This window comes from Daucus carota, chromosome 9 (genome assembly GCF_001625215.2).
Source record: "Daucus carota subsp. sativus chromosome 9, DH1 v3.0, whole genome shotgun sequence".
NCBI lineage: Eukaryota > Viridiplantae > Streptophyta > Magnoliopsida > Apiales > Apiaceae > Daucus > Daucus carota.
The window spans coordinates 11,878,861-11,904,408 of record NC_030389.2 but is presented as its reverse complement, the minus strand read 5'-3'; the positions used below and the strand labels follow the sequence as shown (position 1 = coordinate 11,904,408).

General features: G+C 34.0%; 2 protein-coding genes across 2 annotated transcripts; both read right to left on the bottom strand.

Moving 5' to 3' along the window:
- Positions 1-776: 776 nt before the first annotated feature.
- Positions 777-6,342, bottom strand: LOC108202919 (pheophytinase, chloroplastic). The gene is made up of 6 exons (XM_017371534.2): positions 6,201-6,342; positions 4,599-5,328; positions 3,714-3,940; positions 3,429-3,620; positions 3,176-3,332; positions 777-1,273 (listed from the first exon to the last, which is right to left on the bottom strand). The coding sequence occupies exons 2-6, from the start codon at positions 5,310-5,312 to the stop codon at positions 1,031-1,033; spliced, it is 1,533 nt and encodes a 510-aa protein (XP_017227023.1). The 5' UTR covers positions 5,313-5,328; positions 6,201-6,342; the 3' UTR covers positions 777-1,030.
- A 5,360-nt stretch (positions 6,343-11,702) lies between these two features.
- On the bottom strand, positions 11,703-25,140 carry LOC108202464 (protein transport protein SEC31 homolog B). Its single transcript, XM_017370858.2, has 22 exons — positions 24,624-25,140; positions 24,056-24,110; positions 23,815-23,937; positions 22,243-22,339; positions 22,125-22,161; positions 21,922-22,027; positions 21,787-21,844; positions 20,730-20,827; positions 20,489-20,608; positions 20,165-20,207; positions 17,497-17,600; positions 17,121-17,248; positions 16,468-17,023; positions 16,211-16,303; positions 15,207-15,392; positions 14,918-15,131; positions 14,565-14,659; positions 14,124-14,429; positions 13,200-13,325; positions 12,836-13,118; positions 12,190-12,428; positions 11,703-12,093 (listed from the first exon to the last, which is right to left on the bottom strand). Exons 1-22 carry the CDS (start codon positions 24,938-24,940, stop codon positions 12,004-12,006), a joined length of 3,474 nt encoding a protein of 1,157 aa, XP_017226347.1. The 5' UTR covers positions 24,941-25,140; the 3' UTR covers positions 11,703-12,003.
- Positions 25,141-25,548: the final 408 nt, after the last annotated feature.

Sequence of the window (25,548 nt, the reverse complement as noted above, 5' to 3'; positions counted from 1 at the left end):
AAAAACTTCAACACAGAATTTATCAAGTAAATAGAAAAATAATAAATAAGTTGCTTAATATCTTTGTAGGAAGCAAATTATGATTTGCTCCTCTATTAATAAGGATTAAAATCGATAAATATGTCTTAAATACAGAACCAGATGATTGAGGAGGTTTTAAGTGGAAGAGTTAGCTCCTGTGTTTATACTCACTCTACATAAAAAAAAGAGTGATTATTAGATTAACCGGATAACAAGAGTGAGAGCCATTTCAAGAATTAGGAGCGGCTAATCGATTATAAGAAAATATGATTTTGTATGTACTATATTAATATTAATATATTATATTATAATACAATATAATATAAAATATATAATATAGTTAAGCATGAATCGGATCGGATCGTTAACAGATCGGAGTTGACCATATCCATATCCATTCTTTATCAGACCGGATTATTATCGGATCGGATCATTAGCAGATCGGATTTTTTTTAATAAAAATCCATAGCCATTTATTTAACCACGGATCAGATCGGGTCGGATATCCGATCCATTTACAAGCCTAGTTGTGCCTTTAATTTCTACAAAATAAATTATTATTTTGGCAGTTTCATTAAACCTAGTAGACCAATGACAATTTTGACTTTCCGGTCAAGCTCAGATAGAAACCAACCAATTAACCTTTTTTGTTTTTTCTCCTGAAAAAAATGTAGTAGAAATGTGAAAACAATAGCTGGGCAGTAGTGGTGGGCAGAGCATCATTTTCACATGAAGATCTAATGAATTTTGAAATATGAAAAGAAATAAAAGAGCACCATATAATGTACATATTTGGAAAATATAAGTCCGGCTAAAACTGGTTCTATATCTTACTGTGCTATACAAGTTTTTCATTTTTCGTATTATGAAAAATGCTACTACTATTTTCTACAACATATTACAAATTTACATTCTTAGAATTATACAATCCATAGGTTAAAGTGGTTTCCTTCATATACAACACTTTCATCCAACAGTTCAACTCGAGGCATGAGTGTATTATTCTAGACTACAGGAACTTCATTTTTATATCTTTTATGCGAGTGTTGATAAATGAGCTTATCTGATCCCACAGAGAGAAGTCAGACCCATAAAGCCGCACCTTCACTAATCTTTTAGATCCTAGTCTAAGAAATTCCAGTTCCGCATTTGTGTCATGCTCAAGGCTGTGTTGGTTGTCAAGCAGAGGCATCACAACAGAACCCTTGGTCTCTAGGTTTTTGATCCACCCACGAAGTAGATAATTGACTACCTGTACACCATATTTTAATAAATGACAATATTAGTCTATTTTGAAGCCAAGAAGAGACTTGAAAGAAGATTAGAAGATCACCAATTCAAATTTATTGGAACCCACTTAAAACTGACTCCCCGAAAATGACAAGACAAGACTAGATTAACCCGAACATGAAACATTTATGAACACCAACACACCACTAGCAATCTGTAACTGCCACAGTTAATTTATATTAAATTAACTTCATATAATAATCACGGAGAAGAATAGAAAATTTTCTGTGACACAACATAGGAAAGAAAAATATAGAAAAAGAAGGATTATGTCAGTTCAGTTCTTTTTCTTTTTCTGATAAGATGTTGGTTCAGTTCTGAAAGCAATGATACGTGGAGCTTATTAGTAATTTCATGACATATTAGAAAAGCACTTCCATACTTGAAAAAAGGAAGATAAATTAATCAATAACTTCTACTTTTTAATAATTAAGCTTATATGCCTTACAAATGAGCAATGATATATGGAGCTTATTTGAAATATAATGACAAATTAGAAAAGCACTTCCATATCTAAAAAAAGGGAGATAAATTAATCAATAACTTTTTTTTATAAAGTAATTAGGCTTATATGCCGTACAAATGAGTATATGTTCTACAAATCTAAGGATGAGTGAGAATCAAACAAGAACCTGGGGCGACAAGAGATAAGCTCTTACCACTTGAGTTAACTTTGGAATGGAGGACATCCAACACTACCCATATTTCACAGACGTCAACATAGTGGAGAGAAAATAGCAGTGAGCAACCTCTATAAATGGTCCATGACGAATGCTTAAGATTGCGGAATCATATAAGTGCAAATTTTGGAGTGATTTATTCAGGCACTATCTTTCTTAATTTAGTTATGTTTGTTTGATTGAATCAAAATAGTAGGTAAACAAACAAGCTTAATGAATAGTAATTGATTCATCGTAAGCCATTCAGTTTCATTCACCCAGGAAAAAGGGGTCCCAACTCCCAAGTCATTTCTTCAATGTAACACTTGAACAGAAGTTGACTAGGCCTGTCTGGACTCTATATTCCCGATGTAGAAATACCCATTATTAAAAATATAAACATCGTTCATGTGGAATGACAGCATCATCTAACAACTCACCTAAAGTGGAATTGGAAAGCACAAAACTATCAAATGAAAGAAAGCCAATGGCCATTGGAGCAAGAAGTGCTTTAGATTATTAATCTATTATTACAAGACAAAATTAATTGGTACATATAACAAATTTATTGAACTCTAATGAAATAATATATACTGTTAGAGTCCCTATGTTCTTTAATTATACATGTATATATGTACTCTTTGTTAGCATTTATCCACTACAGAATCTTTGAAATTTCGCATTGTGATACAAACATAATGTTGTCTGTACATTAAATTACTTGCAAAGATATTAAATGCTTTACAGTAACAAATTAGATTAGAAAAAGGTAAATGATAAAGACCAATGTTTTTACATCTTAGAGTAATGAAATGCTTAGTCATATACCTTTTCTTCAAATTCATACACTGTTTAAACTTTCTTCTGGGGTTGTCTGTATTGCAGTAAACTAAGAACTTATTCAGGTCCCAATTAATTCTCAATAGATAACTAGTTTTGGTTTTTCTTTCATATTTAACCTTTATATTAACAAAATATATATCATTTTTGAACACTTCAACCATCAGAAACAACTCTAAAGATTTCATGGTTCACACTCATAGTGAATATGACAGAGATACTATACAAGTACAGCATTTGATTGCCCCGTGAACTTATAATTATAATAGGTGTGTACTATAATAAACTATGATTCCCAACTCCTTTCACATATATTGTAGGTGTATCAAAGATTCAGTAGAAAGTTTAAAGGTGTGTTGAATTACCTCAGGAACTTCGTCATGAGGACAATGACCAGCAGGGCTAATCTGATAATAAGGAGCTTCAGGAAGCTGCCTTTTCACCCGCAGACCCCATATTGGCTGTACCCAAGGGTCTTCTTTTCCATACACGAGACATATAGGTACATTGCTCATTCGACATCTAAAGAAGAAGACAGAAGCAATTCTTAATTTTTACACAAGAAAAGAGTATTTTAAGACATTTATGTATACCGAGGTTATATTCTGTATTTGTTACCTTTCTAGAGAATCCCTGAAAGATAGTTGTCCTTGAGGAGCAAACATAATTGAAGCTAATGAAGCAGCGGCAGCCGGATGCCGTGTTGTCTCCATTATATTGTCAAATACTTTATCAACATCTGTTGAATGATCTGCATAGACTTGCTTCAAAATTCCCGCAATACTTGTAGGGTCACTTACTTTTTCCCAACTGAAATCAGAATAGGATTAGAAGATGCAAGCTTAGACAACGCAGTCTCTAATTTACCAAAAAAGGTACTGAGTTATCAAATGTGAAGCTTACACAATTTGTACAAGTTTTCTGACATTTGCAGGAAGTGGAAATGTTCCTGCCCATGGAAATACTTTTGACAGTCTTGGAGACCTTTTAGGATTGGGGACAAAACCCCAAAATGGTGTTGCATTGAGCAAAGTGACACCCTTTACCAATTGAGGATTGCATGCAGCAAAATAAAGTGCAACAAATCCTCCAAGTGAGTTACCCGCAAGATATACTGGTTCTTTAATGACCTGCAAGAGCATAATATATTAATATATATACATAATCATCAGCAAAAAACAACACAAACAGATGCATATACTAAGTAGGTGCAATTAGAGGCTGAAGAATTAAAATTTTAATCATGGCTCCAAGGTTTAGCAAGTGATGTCAAAGGAAAAGTATGCTTCATGATATACAGTACAGAAGATGATATTATCAAAAACAACATGTTGTGTAAGCTATCTAATTTTGCAGTTACCCAGCATTTAAAAGAAAAGTATATAAATCGGTAAGATCCGAGATATTAACATCTCGAGATAATATGGATCCGTTATTTCATATCAATTAGTAAAAAGACATCTCAAATTTCGATATGATGCATTGGCCCTAGACAGAACAACAGAACAATATTAAATTTATAGTCCATGTGGAAATAGTAAGAAAATCTATCACTAACACACATTTTGACTAATGGCACCCATGTGAATATTCAAGAAAAATTAGCCAAGAAACAATTCTTGAGGAAACAGAATGTGTCAATTATACATTTGCATTACCTTTTCTTTAATGTGGAAGAAAGAAAAAGTGCATGCTCTGAGCAAAAACAAGCAAAACACAACATATGTTACAGATGGCTAATCATAGAAGTGGTGCATTAAACTCACAACTAGCATTAGGAAACCTTACCTCTTCTATAAAGTAGCGAACTTGCTCCTGCCACAAATCAATGGAATAAACAAGCTGATTCGCCCAGGGTTCAGTTTCATTTCCGAAACCCCACATAGAACTCTCCTTCTCTGTTTCACCATTGTTGTTCAATTGAGGGGTAGGATCCACATCTGGCAGCGACATGCCCTGTCCAAGAAAATCCAATGCCCATACTCTATAATCACGACCTAAATCCTTGAGCTGCTTTTCATAATGAAATGAACCGACACCAAAACCAGGAAGAAAGAGCACTGGTGGGGAATTAATGTTCTCAGAACCTGATGTTTCATAATAAACTTTTAAATTGGGCTTCCATTCCCAGAAACGACGGCTGATAGTGGCACCACTGTCTCCATCCGGCAGACCTGGAATAACAGCTCTACGTACATTGTCCCCTCTATCAGTCACATATGTACCATACTCATCTATAAAACTGCCAGAATCAGCGTTTTGAATGCCTTCAAGAGAACTGTGCACTCTTGGAAATCGATATAATTTTTTACTCTTAGATCCAGAACGGCCCGGAGGATATCTTGAGGAAACCCACTTTGAATCAATTACATCATGGTGAGAACTTCTATTTCTTGAAGTAACAACTCTAGTTCTTTGACAATCTATGCTCTTCTCAGCTGTTATTCCTCTTAAACTGGAAGCGTGACAGCCAGGTGCAGAATGCCAAGCAATAACATCCATATTGAGAAACAGCAAACTGTAAAATCAAACCATTATATTAAATACTGGACATACAAAGTTTAACATTACATAATTCTTAATAAACTTAATGATCAAGAAGAGGTACATAAGCAAGTTTTCTTTATACGATTCTCTTCTTAACTTCAGGTTCTTTTCATACAACTCGTGCACATTTCATTCAACTACTGTACACAGAAAATATAGAACCAACACAAATAGTACACCAAGCTTTTATAATTACCATAAAATATCAGATTATATTAGTTACTTGAGCAGCACTAAACTAACCAAAGAACCATAGAATAGAAATGATTAGCAATTCCAATGAGTATGTAGCGAACGATTTATCCGGTTAACAAATGAGGTCCCTGTTCCAATAAATTGAATTGCTCATTCAAACACTAACACATAAGTTTAAGGTTTCAATTCCTATAAACCGGGTTTATTATACATGAACCAGATTAAAAACAATCATCTTGGAGTCAACAACCATAGCCCTAGATGTTGTTAGCTTGTATTTTATTTATATGGAAATCAAAAATTTTAAAGTTCACAATTTTAGAGAACCCAAAAGAGGCCAAATCATTTAATCTACGAACACAGACCCATCAGATAATTTTAAGCCCAAGTAAACACTGGTTCACCTCATTCCAACAAAGTAAACCAAATCACAAAAAATCAAAACATCAAAGAACTCTAAGAGACATGAAGTACTTGATTTTATTTCTGATTTCTTTGGAACCTCAAGCAATCAAAAAAAAAAAAAAAAATCAGATCCATCAAATTCAAATCAAGAAAGAACATGTTTCAATAATACAACAGCAAGAAACTAAAAGGTTATTACTTGATAGAAACAAACTAAAAAGATGCATGTGAAGTATAAGTCACCTGTAACTAGGAGAAGCTGAGTGTCTCTAGAGACCACAAGATGTGTGAGAGAGTTTGAGCTAAGTTTTAGTTAGAAAATTAATGACACGAGGAAGTGTAAACATGGGTGTTTGGTGGAGTTCATTTTCAAAGTAGAAGAAATGTGCACGCAAGCTAATCATACATTTGTCAACCGACGGAAGAAAGATTATTACATTTTGGGAGTATTATGAAATTGTCCAAACTCCAAACCATTATAATTATTATATATATTATTTAATTAAATATTAAAAATTTATTATTAGAAAAAATTAATAAATAAGAGACTCATTTAAATTATTATAGTTATCACGTATATCATTTTGTTAAATCTTGAAAAGATATTAATGAAAATGTTATAAAATAGATGATTTATTTGCTACAATATTTTTATATTTATTTTTAGTACATATGAATCGCACATGGTGATTAGGATATTATTAAGTTTTCTGTTAATTATTTTTCAAAATTTAACATAGTGATATATATATGTGTGTGTGTGTGGTGATTCCAGCTCCCGAAGAGATTGGGTAACCACTTGATAGTTAATCAAGTTTTTAACGAGAACAATATATATCTAATAGACCAAATATGAGTAATTTAAATCAAAATGACTAAACTACCCTTGTTCATTATACATAATTTAATTCAAAAAGACTAGACTACCCCTACTCACTATTAATATTTACTTTTAATACCAACATATTTATTAGACATTAATGTCTCTTCATTAATATGCATTAATTACTTTATAATTAAAACTCTAATACATATAAGTATATAACATTTATAATTATTATTTAATAAATAAATAAATATCCAGTATTATAAAAAGCGAGAATAAAAATATCGACGATTAATCGAAATGGTTAACATGGTCATTATTTGATTAATATAATATTATATATGTAAAAATAATATATATAATCATCTTTAAAATTTTAATTTCTCTTCACAAATTTTGTAAATTTTTATATTTTGCATGATTTTCGACCCATTATTCAAATTTCTGACCAATTAGACATCGATTAAACGGATTTTACCAAATCGGATCAAAATCCGTCCGACTATTGATTAATAGGTTAACTCGGCCAATTTTTAAAATGTTTAATTGTTATTATTTAATAAAATTATATACATATGTATTAGAATAACTATAAATAATATATATATAACTATATGACAAAACTCTAATTCGGCAAGAATCTCATTTTTCGTATTAAATTTTCAATAATTTTAGGTGAGTGGTAATTTAATTATATAATTTTATATAGTGTACTATATTTTTTGTATTTATATTTTAATAAATATCATAATAGTGAGGATATGTGTACATATATACATCAATATAGAGTGTATTTGGGTAAATCTTATGAAAAGTGACTTCCTTCTTAAAATAAAAAAAGTGGACTATTTGTGAGAAGTGAGTCAATACTTATAAGTGATTAAAGTGTTTGAAAAAAAAATGAAGTCCTCAAAAAAAGTTGGAATTTCAAGTTCCTATGCGTGCTTGTGACTTTTTACACAAACAGGTCAAAAAAAACATATGCGACTATTTTATAAAAAAAAAAGCCGGAAGCAAGGACAGATATACACATAATATGACTTAAAATACAAATAAATATTAAATTGAAATTAAATTTACAAATAATCTCAATTTAAAAAAGATGAACAAAAAATATGAGATACATTAAAAAAATAATTTAAAGCAACCCGTGCTTTGCACGGGGATAAAAAGCTAGTTGGATATAAAGTGTCAAACTTCTTTGATAGTTAATCAAGTTTTTAACGAGAACAGTGGGCATTTGATATAAAATGTCATCTTCTTTAATAGTTAATCAAGTTTTTAACGAAAACAGTGGGCATTTGATATAAAGTGTCATCTTCTTCTCGCGTGTTTTCTTTTGTTCATATTTCTTTTTCTACTCTATAAAAATAAAATATTTCATATATTATAAATATTTTATTTATGTGAATGACTTTTCACTAATTAGATTTTTGACTTTTCATTAGCGATTTTTGAATTTCGCTAACAAGATTTTTGATTTTACTTATAACTCGCATTTTATTATCTTATATAAAGTTCATTTGTGTAAACTAGATTTACATGAATAATAAAACATTCTTTACTTCTTTCAACTTTATCTAGCTCCCTTTAGTCTTTTATTTTATATATTATCACATGTTAACAAGACGAATCGTTTTTCATTTTATTTGTATGTTGCATGCCTCGCCTTTTCTCTTTGTCCGTATGTTGAGATCCAATTTATATGATATGACCATGATTTGTAAAAATTTGTTGCATTAATCGATGAGGACTCGTTCTGCTACAAAAATGTAGTTGTTGTTTCGATATCAGAGGTGATATCAGAGGTTTTTATCAATCCTCTTGTAAAGACTCTCTTGAAGTAATCTTAAATTCGATAATAATTGATCATCAAATTGTAAGATTTTAAAGTACGCATCCCTTCATCATTTTTTTTATTTTATGATATTATTCGAAATATATATGTTTGAGTTACGCTAGTTTTGCGTTTCTCATATAATTTACTAATTTTTTTTCACCATAATCAAGAGATTTTAGATATTTCTCAAAATTCTCTTGATTTTGTTACTGCTTTAATTGGTTAGTATATTTGATATTAGACATCTAAATTCTTCAACATGCATACATTCAGTGGCGAATCCAGGATTTAGTTCCAGGGGGAGCGAAAATATATATATTGATCTTCCGTGATTTCATATTTTGTAATTTTTGGATGATGTCTTCATTTTTTACGGTCAGAAAGACATCTCGTCGGGAAAGCTTTCTCTTTCTCTTTGCCGGGTCTGTTGGTAGCTCCAGAAGAAGGTGTTTTAAACAAATTTTTACTTGTTAAGAGATAATTTCATTGTTGAACCCTAATATGTGTGGTCTCTTTATATTTGTTATTAATACTTGATTTGATATAATTATATTAAATTGTTCCTTCCTAATATTATTGATATTTTTCGTGTGTTTTTTTTTTTTAACAGAATAACCAAATATCATTAATTCTCAGAAGATCCATACATGATTGTCTCCAACACAGAAAGTGGAGGAGCCTCAAAAATATTGTAGCCATTGAGCGAATAAGAAACTCGAGCCATTAAGTGCGCTGCCCTGTTTGCTAGCTTTCTAACATGAAATACTCTAATATTATTCTTAGCCGAAAGAATGTTCCGGAAAGCTTCCAGAATTGAACCAACCTCAAGTTGATACTACCAAGAGAGGATCGGTCTCTAAAATAAGAGGTTGTGTAATAATCGACACCACCTCAAGCAGTGCTTCATAAACCCCCAATGCTTCCGCTTCAAACACTTGTACCTTCCCCGGAAATCTAATCGTTTTCCCCTCCAAGAATAATCCGTTATTATCACGGAATATCATTCCAATGGTGAAAGAATTAGAACCTGCATATACCGAAGCATCCATATTGAGAAGGGTGTATTGGATTGGGATTTTAAGCATTTTTTTGCATTCATGAAATCCGAGGGTATTCGATTGGGATTGTTTGAAATGCATTAAAATCTTGAGGTATTCAATTGGGATTTTGAATTATGCTACAAAATCTGGTGGTATTCAATTGGGATTTTAAATTATGCTTTAAAATCCGGTGGTATTCAATTGGGATTGTTTAAAATCCATTAAAATCTGATGGTATTCAAATGCTGACGGATTTTTTTTCATTTCATAAAATGGTGGATTTTGTGGCATTCTTCAGTGTATTTTAAGTTTTATGCAATCCCACAAAAATCAATGGGATTTTGAAGCATTGTGCTTAAATCCTATGAACTCTGCGACATTTCATCAAGAATCCGCACAAAATCAAAATCACATGCAATCCATTAAAATCCATAGACTAAAAACAATCCATTAAAATCCCAATCGAATACACCCCTGTGAGTTTCAGATGCCCCGTATCTGGGGGTTGCCACTTGATTTCACCTTGAGGGACTGCTTGGTTTTGTACATTATTAGCAACCTTCATTCCACTAACCAACGACACAGCCTGCTTCCAATCATTTATTTGTTTCAAACTCCATTCAATGGTCATAGCAGGAGACACCCATTTCCCTTCCCAGACTCTTTTATTTGTAGCCATCCAGATCCCCCAAAGCACAGTTGCAATCTTAATCGGATGGTCGTATGTTTCTATCTCGAGTTTTCTTAATAGCCAGCTGGGAGCATACTCTACCTCTGTCATGTCGAAATTTAATCCCACCTGTTGCCAGCAATTAGAAGCAAAAATGCAGTCAAAGAAAACATGTAATTTATGCTCAACATCTTGATTGCATAAGGGGCAAACAATAGGCACACTAACTCCTTTTCCTCTGAGTAAATACCTCACAGGAATCGTATTTTTGCAAAACCTCCAGAGAAATATTTTTACCTTATGAGGTAAATGAAGCTGCCATAACCTCTTCCACCCACTTGATTGAACTATTTGAGAATTCTGGGTATTCTGAGATTGCCAGAAGTGATAAGCACTTTTAACAGAATAGTGACCATCCTTTGATGCAGTCCAAGCCAGACGATCTTTCTTCTGAGTCTGCGGAATTCTTGTGTCAAGAACAGCCGTAGCATCTCAACTGTTGAAAGCCAACCTCACACGGGCCTCGTCCCACTCTTTTGTATTAGGATGGAAATAGTGACTGACTTTTCCAGTTCGGAGACTGTTTTGTTCGTGATTTTCAACACAAAAATTCTCTGTCCCGCGAAGCCAAGGATCCTTGTGAGCTTATATTTTTCCTGTGTTAATGTTATATTTCTAGGAGTCATTATATATATTTTAACTTCAGATTTTTTTTAATAATATTTGTAACTTTTAATTATGAATATTCTCTGACCCATCGTAGATATGAAACTAATACTTCTTACTTTTCCTTGTCTTCGTTATTATACTCAGAACTCCGCAATACAAATTTTTTTGATATACCAAAAAACAAGTTTTCAATACAATGATGAATTTAATTATATTTTATTACTCCGACAACATAAACACCTAACGCATAAATCATAATCCGGCCACGATAAATCATAATCCGGCCACGACAAATTTGAAAATGACCCATCGTAGATAGGAAACTAATAGTTCTTACTTTTCCTTGTTACATAATTCTTTGTTATTATACTCAGAACTCCGCAACACAAAATTTTTTGCTATACCAAAAAACAAGTTTTCAATACAATATTGAATTTAATTATATTTTATTACTCCGACAACAACATAAACACCTAACGCATAAATCATAATCCGGCCAAGACAAATTTGAAAATGACGATTACAGGTATATAATAAAAAAATAAAAAAAAAAAAAAGGAACCCAGTTATGAAGCTACTGGCCGAATGTTACAACAAATGTTGCAAATGCAAGTCTACACCTATTACTTATTTAATACTATCGCAGACAAGATTGCAACTAGTACATGTCCTATGCAATCAGCATAATTTAACCAAAAAATTCATGAAATTCATGATCATCTATTAAAGAAAAACCATATTCTATTTTCAATGCACATACAAATTTGATTTTAATCACCAAAAAGTCCAAACCTTTCATAGCTATATTTTCTAAACATAGTGAGAAGGGGAAAAAATAATACAGGGAATTACGAGATCAGTGAAACAAAAGTCCATCGCAAAATCTAAAGGCAGCAGTCCTGTTTACATTGTCGGAGCCTTCAGTGTACTGATAAAACCCTAGATCTCTGAATGCAAGCAGACCATTACTTCATATTTCATAAGATAGCCAAATATTCTTTTCATCTAACATTTTGCCTGGTCTTGATCATTCTCTTCAGTGTCGATAACCAGAAGTTACATTCATCCCAGTCACTTGTCGTCAGAAGTACCTGCATCCATCAGATGAGCAACAGATATCACCCATTTAGCTAGATCTATCTATATGTTATTTTACCATGACTTGTGGAACTACTAAAAAGGAATACCTGGATTTGGAGGGCTGTACTAAAATCACCATTATCCAAAGCCTGACAGAGCTGTACAAGTTTTTCAACAGCATTTTTAGAAATGTCGTTACTGTTTAACTTTGCAAACAAGGCACCAATTTTCTTTGAATTGTCTTCTATTTCACGCTTCTTAGCAGGATTTGCTCGAGGGCCTCCCAGTGCTTCTGATGTCTCATTGAACAGTCTGGTCAAAGTTGTAATAACAGGCCTCTGCGAAGCTGGTAAATAAGATTACAAAGCAAAAATTATGAACATCTACAGGTTTCATATTCATATTCAAGTTTATTAAATATAAGAAACTAATGGTACCCATATTCTGATAGTAAAGGACTAAAGGTACAGGGACCGAACCCCATTTAGGGTGAGAGAAAATATCATACTACTTTGTTATATTAGATTGTCATGTTTTTACTTACATGTGTAAAACATGTGGGACAAGTCCATTTTTAGTTTGATTACCTTACACCTCAGTTTTAAAAGTAGAAAAATAAAACAAAAAAGTTACATAAACAGCTTAGAAAGATTTGCAAGTAGACAGTTCATGAAAATATAATCTGCGAGATGCATAAAAGTTTAATTTCTCCTTGTTTTTCTTTCCACAGACTATTGGTCAAAGGTTTATCACCTGGCACATTTGAAGTGTCAGCTGTCTGCACCGTAGGTGGTGGAGCTGCAGGAGTTACTGGTGCTGGTGCTGGTGCTGAGTGAGTAGGGCTGGGTGGCTGCATTGGGCCCATCCCAGGTCTTTGCACCCCTGCATTATTTACTTGCATGTATCCTCTAGGTCCTGGTGCGGGAGTAACACCCTGTGGCATCTTATGCGCAGGAGGTGCAACTTGAGATGAAACAGGACCATGTGCACCACCTACCTGGTTTCCAGCTTGTTGATAACCAGAGTTGGCACTTCCCTGAATCAAGTGTGTATTTCAAATCAGCAATCAAATATAGACATGTAATTGTGAATAGGTAAACATAAATATGATACATACTGGATACAACTGGGAGGCCAATGTAGGCTGCTGATACTGCTCTACATTTCTCAAACCTTGAGGAGTTGAAGGAACAAATGGTTTCACTGCAGGCTGACTGGTAACTGGACGTGGGGCTAAGCTAGGCTGAAGAAAAGAGATCAGGAGTCAGTATGATAATTTCAAACTCTGGACGTTTTCAAATTGAAACCTTTCTTTCTAAGAACAAAGAGATGACAAAAAAACCATTTCAGCATAAAATCAATAAGGCAGATTATACATTTTACCTTACTCATCATACTACCGAGTGGGGTACATGGGGTATGCTTAGTTTGGTTTAGTGAAAAATCTTTATTCAGAGACTCTGATTTACTACTCATTATTGAAATAGTAATCAGTAGTGTAGAAGTCTTCGTTCATTCTACCTTCCTCATATCCTACTACCCTGTGGGATACATGGGGTATATTTAGTGAAAATCTTTATTCAAAGACTCAGAGTTACTACATACTTGTGTCCTCTGGGCATGACATAGGTGTGAGTACGGGATCTGAGTTAGACCTTACGTATAAAAACCAGAAAATTCACCTTCTACCAATCACTTCAAAGGGAAATAGAGGTCCCCAGTCAGCTTTTCTATGATTAGAAAGCTCCAGAATACAGTTGTTCGTGTTATCCTCTTAATTTTAAAATGGAACAGAACATCCCAAGATAACTAGTCTATGAAGAGCAAACTTCATAATAGAGCAAATATATACACATTATTTATACTAAACATATGCAATCCAGAAGCCAAAATAAAATTACAAAGACATATATAGCTTATAAGTTTAGTTAGTAGTTATTCAAGTACCAAATCTCACAGGAATTTCAACAGCAGTAAAGGAAAGCCTTTTTTAACTGAATTAAATTCATCACCAAAAATTTATTATGAGACTTGCACATACCTGGGGAATTTGTGGTGGCTGAGACGGAACGAACATATTAGGTTGAGGGGCAGGCTGATATGGAGATGGCTGGGGTGCAGGCTGATATGGAGATGGCTGGGCTGCAGGCTGATATGGAGCAGGTTGGGCTGCAGGCTGATATGGAGCAGGTTGGGCGGCAGGCTGATATGGAGCAGGTTGGGCAGCAGTCTGATATGGAGCAGGAGAGCCATAGTCCCTCCTAAATGAAGAATTATATGGCTGTTGGAAATTATCACCATAGGGAACACTAGGAACAGTCTGTTGCATTTGTGGCTGTGCTGTGTTCTAAGCACAAAAAAAACTATATAAGAAACACAAAAATAAGGAGCAATTGTCATTGAAAACCAGAACCACACTCAGGACTATAAATACATGTATAAACACCCTCATTGAATTTAAAATTTGGAGTATATACAGCACCTGATAATAATTTGAGGCATCAGGAGCATAACTAGGTATGGTCTCAGTTTGTGACTGGGAGTGCCCAAAATCTGTAGAACTTTGTGCTTCTCTCTCTGCAAGAAAAGTGAGCAAATAAATAAATAGCCAAAACTGCAAGAGGAGCAGGTCTATTCAAAACATACTGATAAAGGGACCTAAACACAAGCCAAATGAGTACATCAAGGTACATAAGCATGTTGGCAAAGCATAGATGGACTTAAAATAGTGAAAGTTAGACAATAAACAGAGCAATGTCAGGATGTCAGCATTCCCAAAAGGAAAATTTTCACAATTCAACATATATAAAAAAATGAGCATTAGTGAAACTATACCAGGTTGTGTAGAGAGAGCAATGCAATCCCGCAGAATCACTAGTTCAGTAGTCAATTCCTCAGTCCCCATAAAATTTAAGTATTCCATTGCAGTTGTTAAAAGCCCTTGACTTGCCAAAATTTCAGCATACTTCTCAACTAGCTTGCACAAAGAAGCGCTAAATCGCTTTTGCCCAGTTGCCATTGCAAGAATCATAGTTTTTTCCATGAGATCCTGTCATTAAAATCAGATAGTGTCAACTTACCATATAACCTTGAACAATAAAACATATTATTGTAGTACAATAACCTGAAGAAGAGCGACATAAGATTTCCCATCTTGCTTGGTTGTAACAGTTATCGACCAAATTTCCACTGTTTTATCTATGTTCCCAGCACATATATAGCAAAGAGTTGCTGCCAGAGTTCTGCCTGCTGCCATGAGCCTAGAAGCAAGCGTGTCACACAGAAAAGTCCATTCCTCTCTTTGTGCAAACTGGTTGATGACAGCATTAGTATATTAAAAGCAGAGTATGGGCAGAGAACAAGGGGCAATGTATTTCAGCGTTACTAGCTATAGGAGAAAATGATAGGGAGATATTTTTGTATATGCCTTCAATAGTTTCTAACACGTAGAAAGTACATTACATCACAACAAGAACATTAACGCCAAAGGAGTTTCCTTTATGAGGACTTTTATTTGGTCTCCTAGTTAAAGCAGATAAAGCTACATGTTCTTCAACTTGTTTAGAGAATATGATAAAATCCAATGACAATAAAATCTGATATTGATATTTAAGGTTTTACTTGGATCTGTCTCAATACTTTGCAGAGTTATAATCTCTTAAAAACATTTCATAATTCCTTCCAGAACCAATTTACACTATCCGTTACTCGGTCTATAACTGAAGACATGAAAATTCGATACATCGATCAAATTAGCTTTTCAACAAACAAAAGTTGGACTGGGTTAAAAAAATACTAAGATTTACTTTGACAAACCAGATCTGAGCAAAGGGGTGCTTTGCTTATTTAATGATTGTTGATGACTAAAGGAGAATTTCAAAATAAATCATACAGCTTAATTATCAATCCATCTGCTCTTTAAATATAATTCAACTTATTCATCGTCGACCAACAAAAAGTAATGTAATACTATCAGACGATAAATTTCGAGACTGGTTCATATTCAACTTGTATTATAAGTTTAGAACTCATGGTTGGTTCGTCGTTCAGAATTGGATAGATAACATTACTCGATACCAGTCAGTAATAATATCAACTGCAATGTCTGCAACTTCTAAAGAAACTTACAGTGCAGAGGAGAGCAAGGGTTTCCTTCCAGGCTTTTAGGGGCCTTGTATTAACGAGGCTCATTAGATCATTATTCACCATAGCAGCAACAACCTTTATGAAAAATGCAAATTTAGAGATACAAGGTTCGAAGGACATGCAAAAAATTCCATAATCCTGATGAATATAAACTATAATATGAAGTGCATTACATAAAAACAGTTTCAAAGCAAAACAATTGTATTGCAAGTTAAATTATTAAAACAATGCAAAGGTACCTTAAGGTAAGGAGAATGACTCGTCTTCAGGTATTGATCACGTGTGCTCTCCCATAGAGATGCCCCGCCCACATGAGAAATAACTAGAGCATCTGCAATTCTATTTGAAGAAATGCACTGAGCAACAGCACTCGCATAGTCACCAACAACCAAAGCACGTTGCACAGCATCTTCAAACGCCGCATCAGGATTCTCATCATGATCATCATTTTGGTGATGAAGTTCTTCTTCCGCATTATGAACAGAATTCTCAGCATTAAACTTGTTATCTGGAGTTGACACAGGTGTGTCAGCTTTCGGACTAGGAAGATTGTTAAAGAAATCTTCTCCATCAGAAGGGTATATAGGACTATCCTTTTGTCCTGCATGCGCTTTATCTGCTTCTTTTTCTTTAAGAGCAAGACCATTTAATTCCTGGGAAAGCTCATCTTCGGTTGCATCTTTAACTTCAGCAGGCAGACTGAATCCCAGGTGCGTAAGCAGCTTTGTCCTAGCCGTTCCATCATCCTCAAACATGACTTTCAAAAATCCCCATGTTTCTTTATCATCCTGAGATCTGCTCAGCCAAATCCATAAATTGTACTATGTAAGTGCAGAAGATCGAATTGCCTAAAAATGGTATACAAATTAATTTTCGAAGGAGAGAAAGATACTCAGATTCCTGAGACTTCTTATCGCATAAAAGTCTCAGCGAAGATCGCTCTCCACTTTGCATTGCAGCTTCAAATTCAGAAGAGCTACCCACCAAGTTGGTATCAGTGGCCAGATTATGCAAAAAAACCTGAAACAATTAAAAATAATGATTAAAATAAGATAAGTATGGGAAACCCTGTGTTACTCTGACTCTTCATTCTGCCTCAAGTACCCGTGTTGAACACTCAACACTCAAACATGGGTATGGCCATCATTTTAGGCTAAAAACATGTAAATTTTCAAAAAAATTCCAAACTCAACACTTAGACACGTATTCATGTTGGACACTTCTAGAAAAGTTCAAGTAACAAAGGAAACCCGACCACGGTAGAGTACCTCAGAAGATCCAGAGTCTGTAGTACTGAAAGTGACAAGCTTGCCTCCAAAACCAAAAGAAACTCCAGCCTTGCGCTTATACCATTTTGGGGCCCTTATATAACCTGCAAAGCACAATTTAAATATGAAAACAATTGTAATATAAGAAGAGTAGAAGACACAGCTAGAATGAACTCTACATAACATCAATAAGGAACAGAACTTATCTAAACAGCCCAGGAATGTTGCAATTATATTAGAATATAAACTTATAGTAAGATAATACAAAGGATCTAGACCACTTAAATCCCTTAAAAATAAAGAACACATTTGATCTGCATTTTCATGTTTCATATACATTTTTTGAAAGATATCTAGTGACAACATTATAAGGAACAGAACTTTTCTACACAGCTATTGAAAGGTATCCCGGGAATCTTGCAATTATATTAATACAAATATAAAATAAGATTATATAGAGGCTCTAGACCACTTAAATTCCTTTAAAAATAAAGAACACATTTGATGTGCATATTCATGTTTCATATAAACTTTTAAAAAGATATCAGGTAACAACATTACCCCATTCTTTGTCAACCATATCTTATGGTTGAACCCAGTGTTGCACGGATCGTGGATCGATCCGGTACGCGGTACGAGTTCGGGTACGTGGAACGTTAGTTTGAGTGAATTGGGTACGCTGAGTAGTGAATCGGGTACGCGGGTCGATATAAGGATCCCGTTAATGTATATATATAATAAAGGAAAAAAATTATACATATGTAAATTTGCTTTACTTTTTATGTTAATTAGTATAAAAGTTTAGTTTTTGGATTTTCAATATTATATTATATTAAAATTGAAATAATTACAATATTTGTTTTTGAAACTAGAAAAAAATGATAAAATTAAATGTGAACAGATGTTGAGCTTTGCACATCTGTTGAATTTTGAACGTCACGTGACTAGTATCAAAAAATAAAAGAAAATGAAAAATGAATAAAGTAGAGAAAAAGATACAGCTGTCTATCACTTATTCACTTGTACAGCTGCACACATACACACTTGCACAGTTTCACATGCACGTCTCTCATCTTCTTCACACTTCATCTTCTTCATGAGTTTAAGCAAACAAATATACACAAACATATACATGTATATCACAGATCATCAAAACAATACAGCCCAAATCGATTTTCTATCTTTCTTCCTCATTTTACGGTCGTCGAAGTAAGCATCCGCGGTTCGCCGGAAATGACGAACTGGAACGCGATCCCGGCCGATCCGGGTCGACTTCGACCCGTGTTCCGGTACGAGCGAACCAGTTCGCAGATCCATAGACCGTACCGCGAACCGGGTAACTATGGTTGAACCACATCACTTCCTGCTTAATTTACAATCACTTGTAGATATAGCTAATACCCGGTCTGGATTTCTACTATAATGCAAAAAATATAAAACTTAAAATATTAGGACATGCATAACTACCAACATAATGTGACAGTATAAAATTTACGCCAGCAACAAGGTAAATTAAATATATTTTATTTTGTTAAAAGAAGAGATGAATAACAAACACACATCAACTCCAATTATGGGATGACTACCATGATGCAAACTAGGAACATCTACACCATTTACAACCAGAAAAATTAGAGCCGGTTGCAATTTGGAGGCCATAGTTTGCACCGAGTTTCAAAATGGTGACTATACTTTCAAATTTACAAATCGGTGACCAAAGTTTTTTTCTGAGTTTCTAAATGGCAGCTACACTTTATAATTTACAAATTGGTGACTTTAGTTTTTATCGAATTCCATAAGATAAACGTGTCTTAATAATTTAATATATATAAGAAGTAAATAAAATAACAATATCATAAGGGTTTCAAGCAAGTTAATAAATTGACAAAAATGATGTTTATGTCATAAACACACAAAAATATTTATCTGTATGCAAAAACAATATTCAATCTAAACAACTATTCTTGGTAATATTGTTCAGGTAATATTTGAGCCATGTTATTAAATCGACTTTGAAATGTTTGATAAATTTATTTTATTACCATTAAATCGAACTTGATAACCTTTGACTTCAAAATAAAATTATGTGTTATCAAAAATATTTTTAAAATTATTAAATTACTATTATTTATATAGAATTATTGGAATATTATTTGTTAAATTACAAAAATACGGCCACCCTTTTATAACTCGGCATAAATCATGGCCACCGATTTGTAAATTATAAAGTGTAACCACCATTTTAAAATTAGCAAAAACTTTGGTCACCAATATTTAAGTTTGAAATTATAGCCACCATATTGAAATTTGGTGCAAACTATGGCCAACAAATTATAACAGTTATGGACATTAAATTTTATTTGAAAGAATATGAACTGCGACACATTAACAAATGAGATTATCGGACATGCTCAATTTAGTCAATCTTTTCTTCATGAAGATTTTCATTTGCCAAACTGCGACACATTAATGAACGAGATTATCATCCATGCTCAATTTACTCTATGTTTACTTCACGAAGATTTTCATTTGCCAAAAATGTGTCAATAAATTACCACACTAATACAAGGAACCAATATATTGAATAATGTGGTCGCTCAGCACCAAGTACTTAATATTGATATGAAAGAAGTTCTGAAAGCAATGTATATAATAAGAATCACATTACCTGTACCAATATCACTCTCCCCTACACCAATTCGGTCACAAGCCTGCACGACAGATATTTATATAAAAAATCCAAAGCATGAATGATATCGAGTAAAAAATATTCAGAAACCCCTAATTAGAATGCATGTCCTCAATTTCGGAGTAATAACAATAATACATGAGTACACAGACATCTGACATAAATCGTTCCGTTTTTCTTTTTGATTAACAAAGCTAAAAGTCCATATCCAGATATTTAATGTCCCATCATAACTGTCATCTTAGGTTCAGCAGTTAAACAATTATCTTTTTCGTATATCTGAAGTAAGAACTGAGAAGAAACCTCAATATTGTAGATCCCAATTTTTCCGTCAAATGATGATGCTGATATGACCCCGGGGATCTTTGGATACCAATGAACATCAAAGTTCCAGTTTGTTCCAGCAGGCAATTCAGAGACAATCTGTAAACATTCAAAAACAAAAATCATCAAAATAACAAAAGGTGGGAACAAGGAACAACAGATTGACACACTACTGAAGCGCATACTGCTATTTCAGAGAAAGTTGAGCATGTGCATTTACCTCTGAGGAAGCCATGTCCCAGCAAATAGTACGATTATCTTTGGCACAGGTCAGCAAATAAGAGCTGTCATTAGGACACCACGACATTGCAACTACACCTGTAAGGTAAAAGGATAAGCATCCAATAAAGTACTAATAGAGGAGAGCTTGCAAATGAATCATAGATCAGACAAGGAAACAGAAAGAAACAATAATTGCTACAGAGGACCCAATGACCAGAGACTAATGCTAGCCATACTACTTAGATTCAAAATTAAACCTTTTTTTTAAGTGAATAAATTAAAGCATGAAACCAGAAACTTGATGTTGTATTAGCATCATAAAATATCCCAGGACAAAGAACAGTTATACAAGCATTTGCAACCCCATTTTCATCCTAATCGCTTGGTCAACCCAGTAGGGAAGACAGAAGTTTCTTTAGTAGATGATCAATAGCCTTCACCTTGCACTATGTTTCCCTCAACCCTTTTAAGCGGTAATTCTTAAGGAACAGAAAGTACTCCCTCACCAAAAGGTGAGTCATAAACTATGATGTTTATATTAGGAAAAATATTGGAAAGCCAAACAAATATATAACCACTTGTTCAATTGAGCAAGGCAAAAGAAAGTCCATTAGTAACTAAATAGATCGTCTTCCCCATAAACTCTGTTTCCTTCAACCATAATAATCAGTAATTCTTGAACAGGAAGTCCTCCGTCACCAAAACAGGATGTCTAAAAGTTTATATTAAATGGAGTCTTAAATGCTCAACACATAAAAAACAAGGATACAGACAAATCATTGAATCGTTGACTAATTTGGTAACAAACTCAACTCTCAACAAGATTTAGTATCACTGGTATGCACAAATTTCACTTGCAAGCATGTATGCGACTATGTCAGTAAAATGTTTGTATACATGTGTGACCATGTCACATGGGTACATGTCATGCACATGCTTACACACGAAAGGTATCATAAGCAACAACTGATCTATACAACTGCTGAAAGACGACCCTAATGGAATGAAATAAAGTAAAACAAGACGTAAAACAACCAATGTACTGCTCTACTGACCTTTAGTGTGCCCTGCTAGTTCTCTCAGTGGTGACATAGTATTTCGCATGTCCCAAATCTGTTTGCATTAATTTAAGAATCAGTAAACTTAAGTAATACATTTACCTGTTAACACGGGGGAGGGGAGTGTATTACCCTTAAAGAGGGAGAACTGTCATCATCTGAAGCAAGAATTAACTGAGTGGCAACATCAGGATTCCACTGCAGAACAGAACATCGTCTTCTAACTGAATCTGAAAAGCTGTTGATTGAAAATTTTAATTTACATCACAGTAGTGTACAATGATGTGAGCCATATCGTGCAGAAATTTCAAGGCAGCATGAATATGCACATTTACCTTATCACAGGCTTTTGCTTCCTCAAATCCCACACCACTAAGAAAAAGAAAGCACATGTTATCATATATATAATGGGTGCAAATCTAAAATTTACAGTAGTTCTGGACTACATCTTACCAGTTGTCCCGTTAAAAGAAGCAGATGCCAATATGTGTTGTACCTTGCTATTCCAAGATAAAAACGAAATTTCACCCTGAGCGGCAGATCCAGTACCCTGTAGATTAGATGGTGCATGCATTAAGATAGATCTGAATAAAAAGAACTTATGATTGTAATCAGAATGGAGAGTATTGAAAATTAAAAAATATAAAAAAAATGAGATAAATAAAAGCAATTAAACTATAACAGATTTTAAACATGAAGCTTAAAGATTATCTCCTCTTCAGCATCATCACAAATAAGATTCAAATTTTACTACAGGAAATTCCTAAGGAAATGCAAAACAAGTGAACTTCAAAATTTTATCAAATTAACAAGGACATCCTTGTATACGAAGACAGATTCACTGCCTTGGTTATCATCGGATGATATGAACCCCAAAATCTAAACCTGAATAGAATTGTTATTTGACCCAAATAAAATTACTGAAAACTTTCTTATTATTGAAGGCAGAATACTCAGATTAATCCAAAAACTCAGGAACATGTGGACAATTGACTGATCCAAAAATCAACCTCAGGAATGAAGCAAGATAGTTCTCATTTTCTCCTTCACCTTTTATAGGAACAGGATAATGTGACTGTCCATTCCTCCACAAATTCAGGGCTGGCAACTTGGATTTGGTCCATTTCTTAAATAGGAAAAGTGATGCGTCTTTTAAGAGCAACTACCCCCTTAAAAGTCAGCTAAAGGAAAAATAGTTCATTACTATAAACTTCTAGCTTCCCAGTATTGAGATGTGGGACGGATTTTTAGCGGCTAAGCATCTAGTTCCAGTCGAAAAGAAATCAAAATAACAAATATCATGCAACCGAGGGTAGTGGTGATCTGTAAAAACAGTAAATATGCTTTCTACACAATGATCCAACCTGAATTACAAACGCCTCTGTTTTGGTCCTTCCTAGATTTACTTTCGCTGTACATGCAACTAGAGAGTAGGGCAAATGGACAAGACAGCAGCCTTGCCTATGCTGATTTAACAAATATTCTTGTAGTTGCTCTTTAATATTTTGGTCCAATGAAATTTATCATTCAACTAATTCGTTTTAAAGAGAACTCATCAACAAAGAAATATCTGGAGACCTAATTACTCATTAGTTTAATATTTCTATTAAGATTTCTTTTTGCAACTTTTTTCGTGATTGAAGGATAACGAGCAATTTTATATATACTCAACTATTTTTGCACATATATTTGTAATGGTGGGTTCAGTTATACTGGTGCCATATTAAGCTAAAGTATGCAAAGAGTGGAACTTTAAGACATAAAACGAAAGCAATTTTAGTAAAAAATATAGTAGTTTAACTAGCATGTTACCACTTATGGGACACAAAATTGTTTAGTATGATGCAAGATGTGGTGGTAAGGATTGCATGAACATATTTTTAAAAGCCTAGTCAATATGAAAGCTAACCAAGGGAGAGAAATAAAGTTCTGCCAACCAAAACAAACAAAGTAAGATTGCTTCTTTAAAGAATTTAGCTCATAAGCTTTGAACTAGTGGACATTAAGAGTAAAACGTGCGTGTACCTTGAGAGGAGGAAAATGGGTAGGTTCTGTGGGTTTTGCAATATCCCAAATACAGATTTCCCCTTCATCGGCCCCAGAAGCAAGAAGGTTTGGTGAAAGAGAGTTAAATTCTAGACCACGAACCTAGGAATTTATACAACAAATTGAAGACAATTAATAGAAGAGTAAAAACAAATATAGAACCAGATGTCACAGCACCCTCATATATTAAAGGTATGATGAAAATATATAAGACGCTTACAGGTCCCTTATGTCTTGAAAGCTGTTGAAGAAGAGAGCTTTCACTTGACTCAGAACTGCAGCAAATACATTTTAAGTAATTAGGTTTCACAAACTCGAGAAAAAAGCAAATGGCTACTTAACAACGAAATAGATCCACAGTAAATTTAAAATCCAGTTCACAGAAACTAAATACCAAACAAATCATTATAATATATTTTAAAATGTCAAGCTTGTTTTAAAAAGACTTCGAATACATAAATTCAACAACATATCATCAAAATGCAAAATTTTATGTAAAGCACTCAAATAAACAAAACTTACAATTCATAAAAAATTAAATTCCGCTTCATTCTCAGTTGTCCTTGAAAGAGTATAATTACATGGCAAAAGAAGCTCAATTTTATAATTACATCCGCAAAACTAACCAATCCAGTGTATACAAACATAAAACATACCCAAGTGTAGTCTAATGACCAATAAAACCAAATACGAATCAACAAAACTAAATCAACTTAAAATCCACCAATCCATACATACATCACTAATGAAATCGAGCGAAAAAGCGCGAAATCGAGAAATTCAAGTACCTAATAAGCGTAGCAGGATTCCAAATCCCAATGTTGCCATCATTAAGTCCACCAGCAATCAAACCCAATCCAAACTCCTCAGAAGCGGGCGGCTTTTTCCCCCAAGAAATCCGATTAAACGGCTCTGTACTCGGCACAGCCCCGAGCAATCGCAATTGGCGATCATCCGATTGGAAATCCAGCTCGAATATATCGAGATTGGCCGATGTGCTGAACGATATATCCACTGCTCCGGCCATTGTTCCCGCCGCTAAGTACGGTTTGTCCGGCGAGAACGCCGCCGTCGCCGATCTGCTCACCTCCTTTATCGCCGCCATAATTGATCACACAATCTCTCCAATTACGAATATATAGATACAGATAATTGTATGTATGTGTGTGTGTGTTTTGGTGTGTGTGAAAGATGAGATCTGGGAGTGAAGTGAGGAAGATGAATTAGGGCAAAAGACCAGATCGTCAAACAAGCTTTGTGCCCTCTCTTTTGTTTCTCTCTGTATCTATGTATGTATCTTTGTATGTATATGTGTTTTAATATTTATGTTTTTTTCGTTGGGCTGAGATTTGCAAAATTATATTTTGGATCAACCAATTGTATTTCGACACGTTTTATGTAGATTATTTCACATGCTTTCCTCCGGATCTTATAAATTATGGAGTTTATCGATGTATAGAATCGGGGTGTATCCTGAAAAAAAAATACACACGGGTGCGGCCTGCGGGTGGTAATTTTAGACAACGGGTCATGTTCGTATTAGTAATCGGGTCGATTTCGGGTCAAGATAAAATCATTTAAAATTGAATAAAACTGAAACTGAAGTTAATAGAAATGAAATTCTAATTATTGGGCATTTTAGGTCCATTTCGGGTCAATCGGGTGATTTTTCGGATCACTTTCGAGTTTTGTCTCAGTGAATCGGGTTGTATG

Excerpts from the sequence above, each read along its gene's own strand:
- LOC108202464 (XM_017370858.2), bottom strand. The coding sequence starts at position 24,940 with ATGGCGGCGATAAAGGAGGTGAGCAGATCGGCGACGGCGGCGTTCTCG. Across the intron at positions 22,340-23,814 it reads CCCATTTTCCTCCTCTCAAG|GGTACTGGATCTGCCGCTCA; the intron begins GTACACGCACGT and ends TCTAATCTACAG. Across the intron at positions 17,024-17,120 it reads AAGAAGTCTCAGGAATCTGA|ATCTCAGGATGATAAAGAAA; the intron begins GTATCTTTCTCT and ends TTGGCTGAGCAG.
- LOC108202919 (XM_017371534.2), bottom strand. The coding sequence starts at position 5,312 with ATGGATGTTATTGCTTGGCATTCTGCACCTGGCTGTCACGCTTCCAGT. Across the intron at positions 3,621-3,713 it reads AGAAAACTTGTACAAATTGT|TTGGGAAAAAGTAAGTGACC; the intron begins GTAAGCTTCACA and ends TTCTGATTTCAG. Across the intron at positions 1,274-3,175 it reads CTCATGACGAAGTTCCTGAG|GTAGTCAATTATCTACTTCG; the intron begins GTAATTCAACAC and ends TATGGTGTACAG.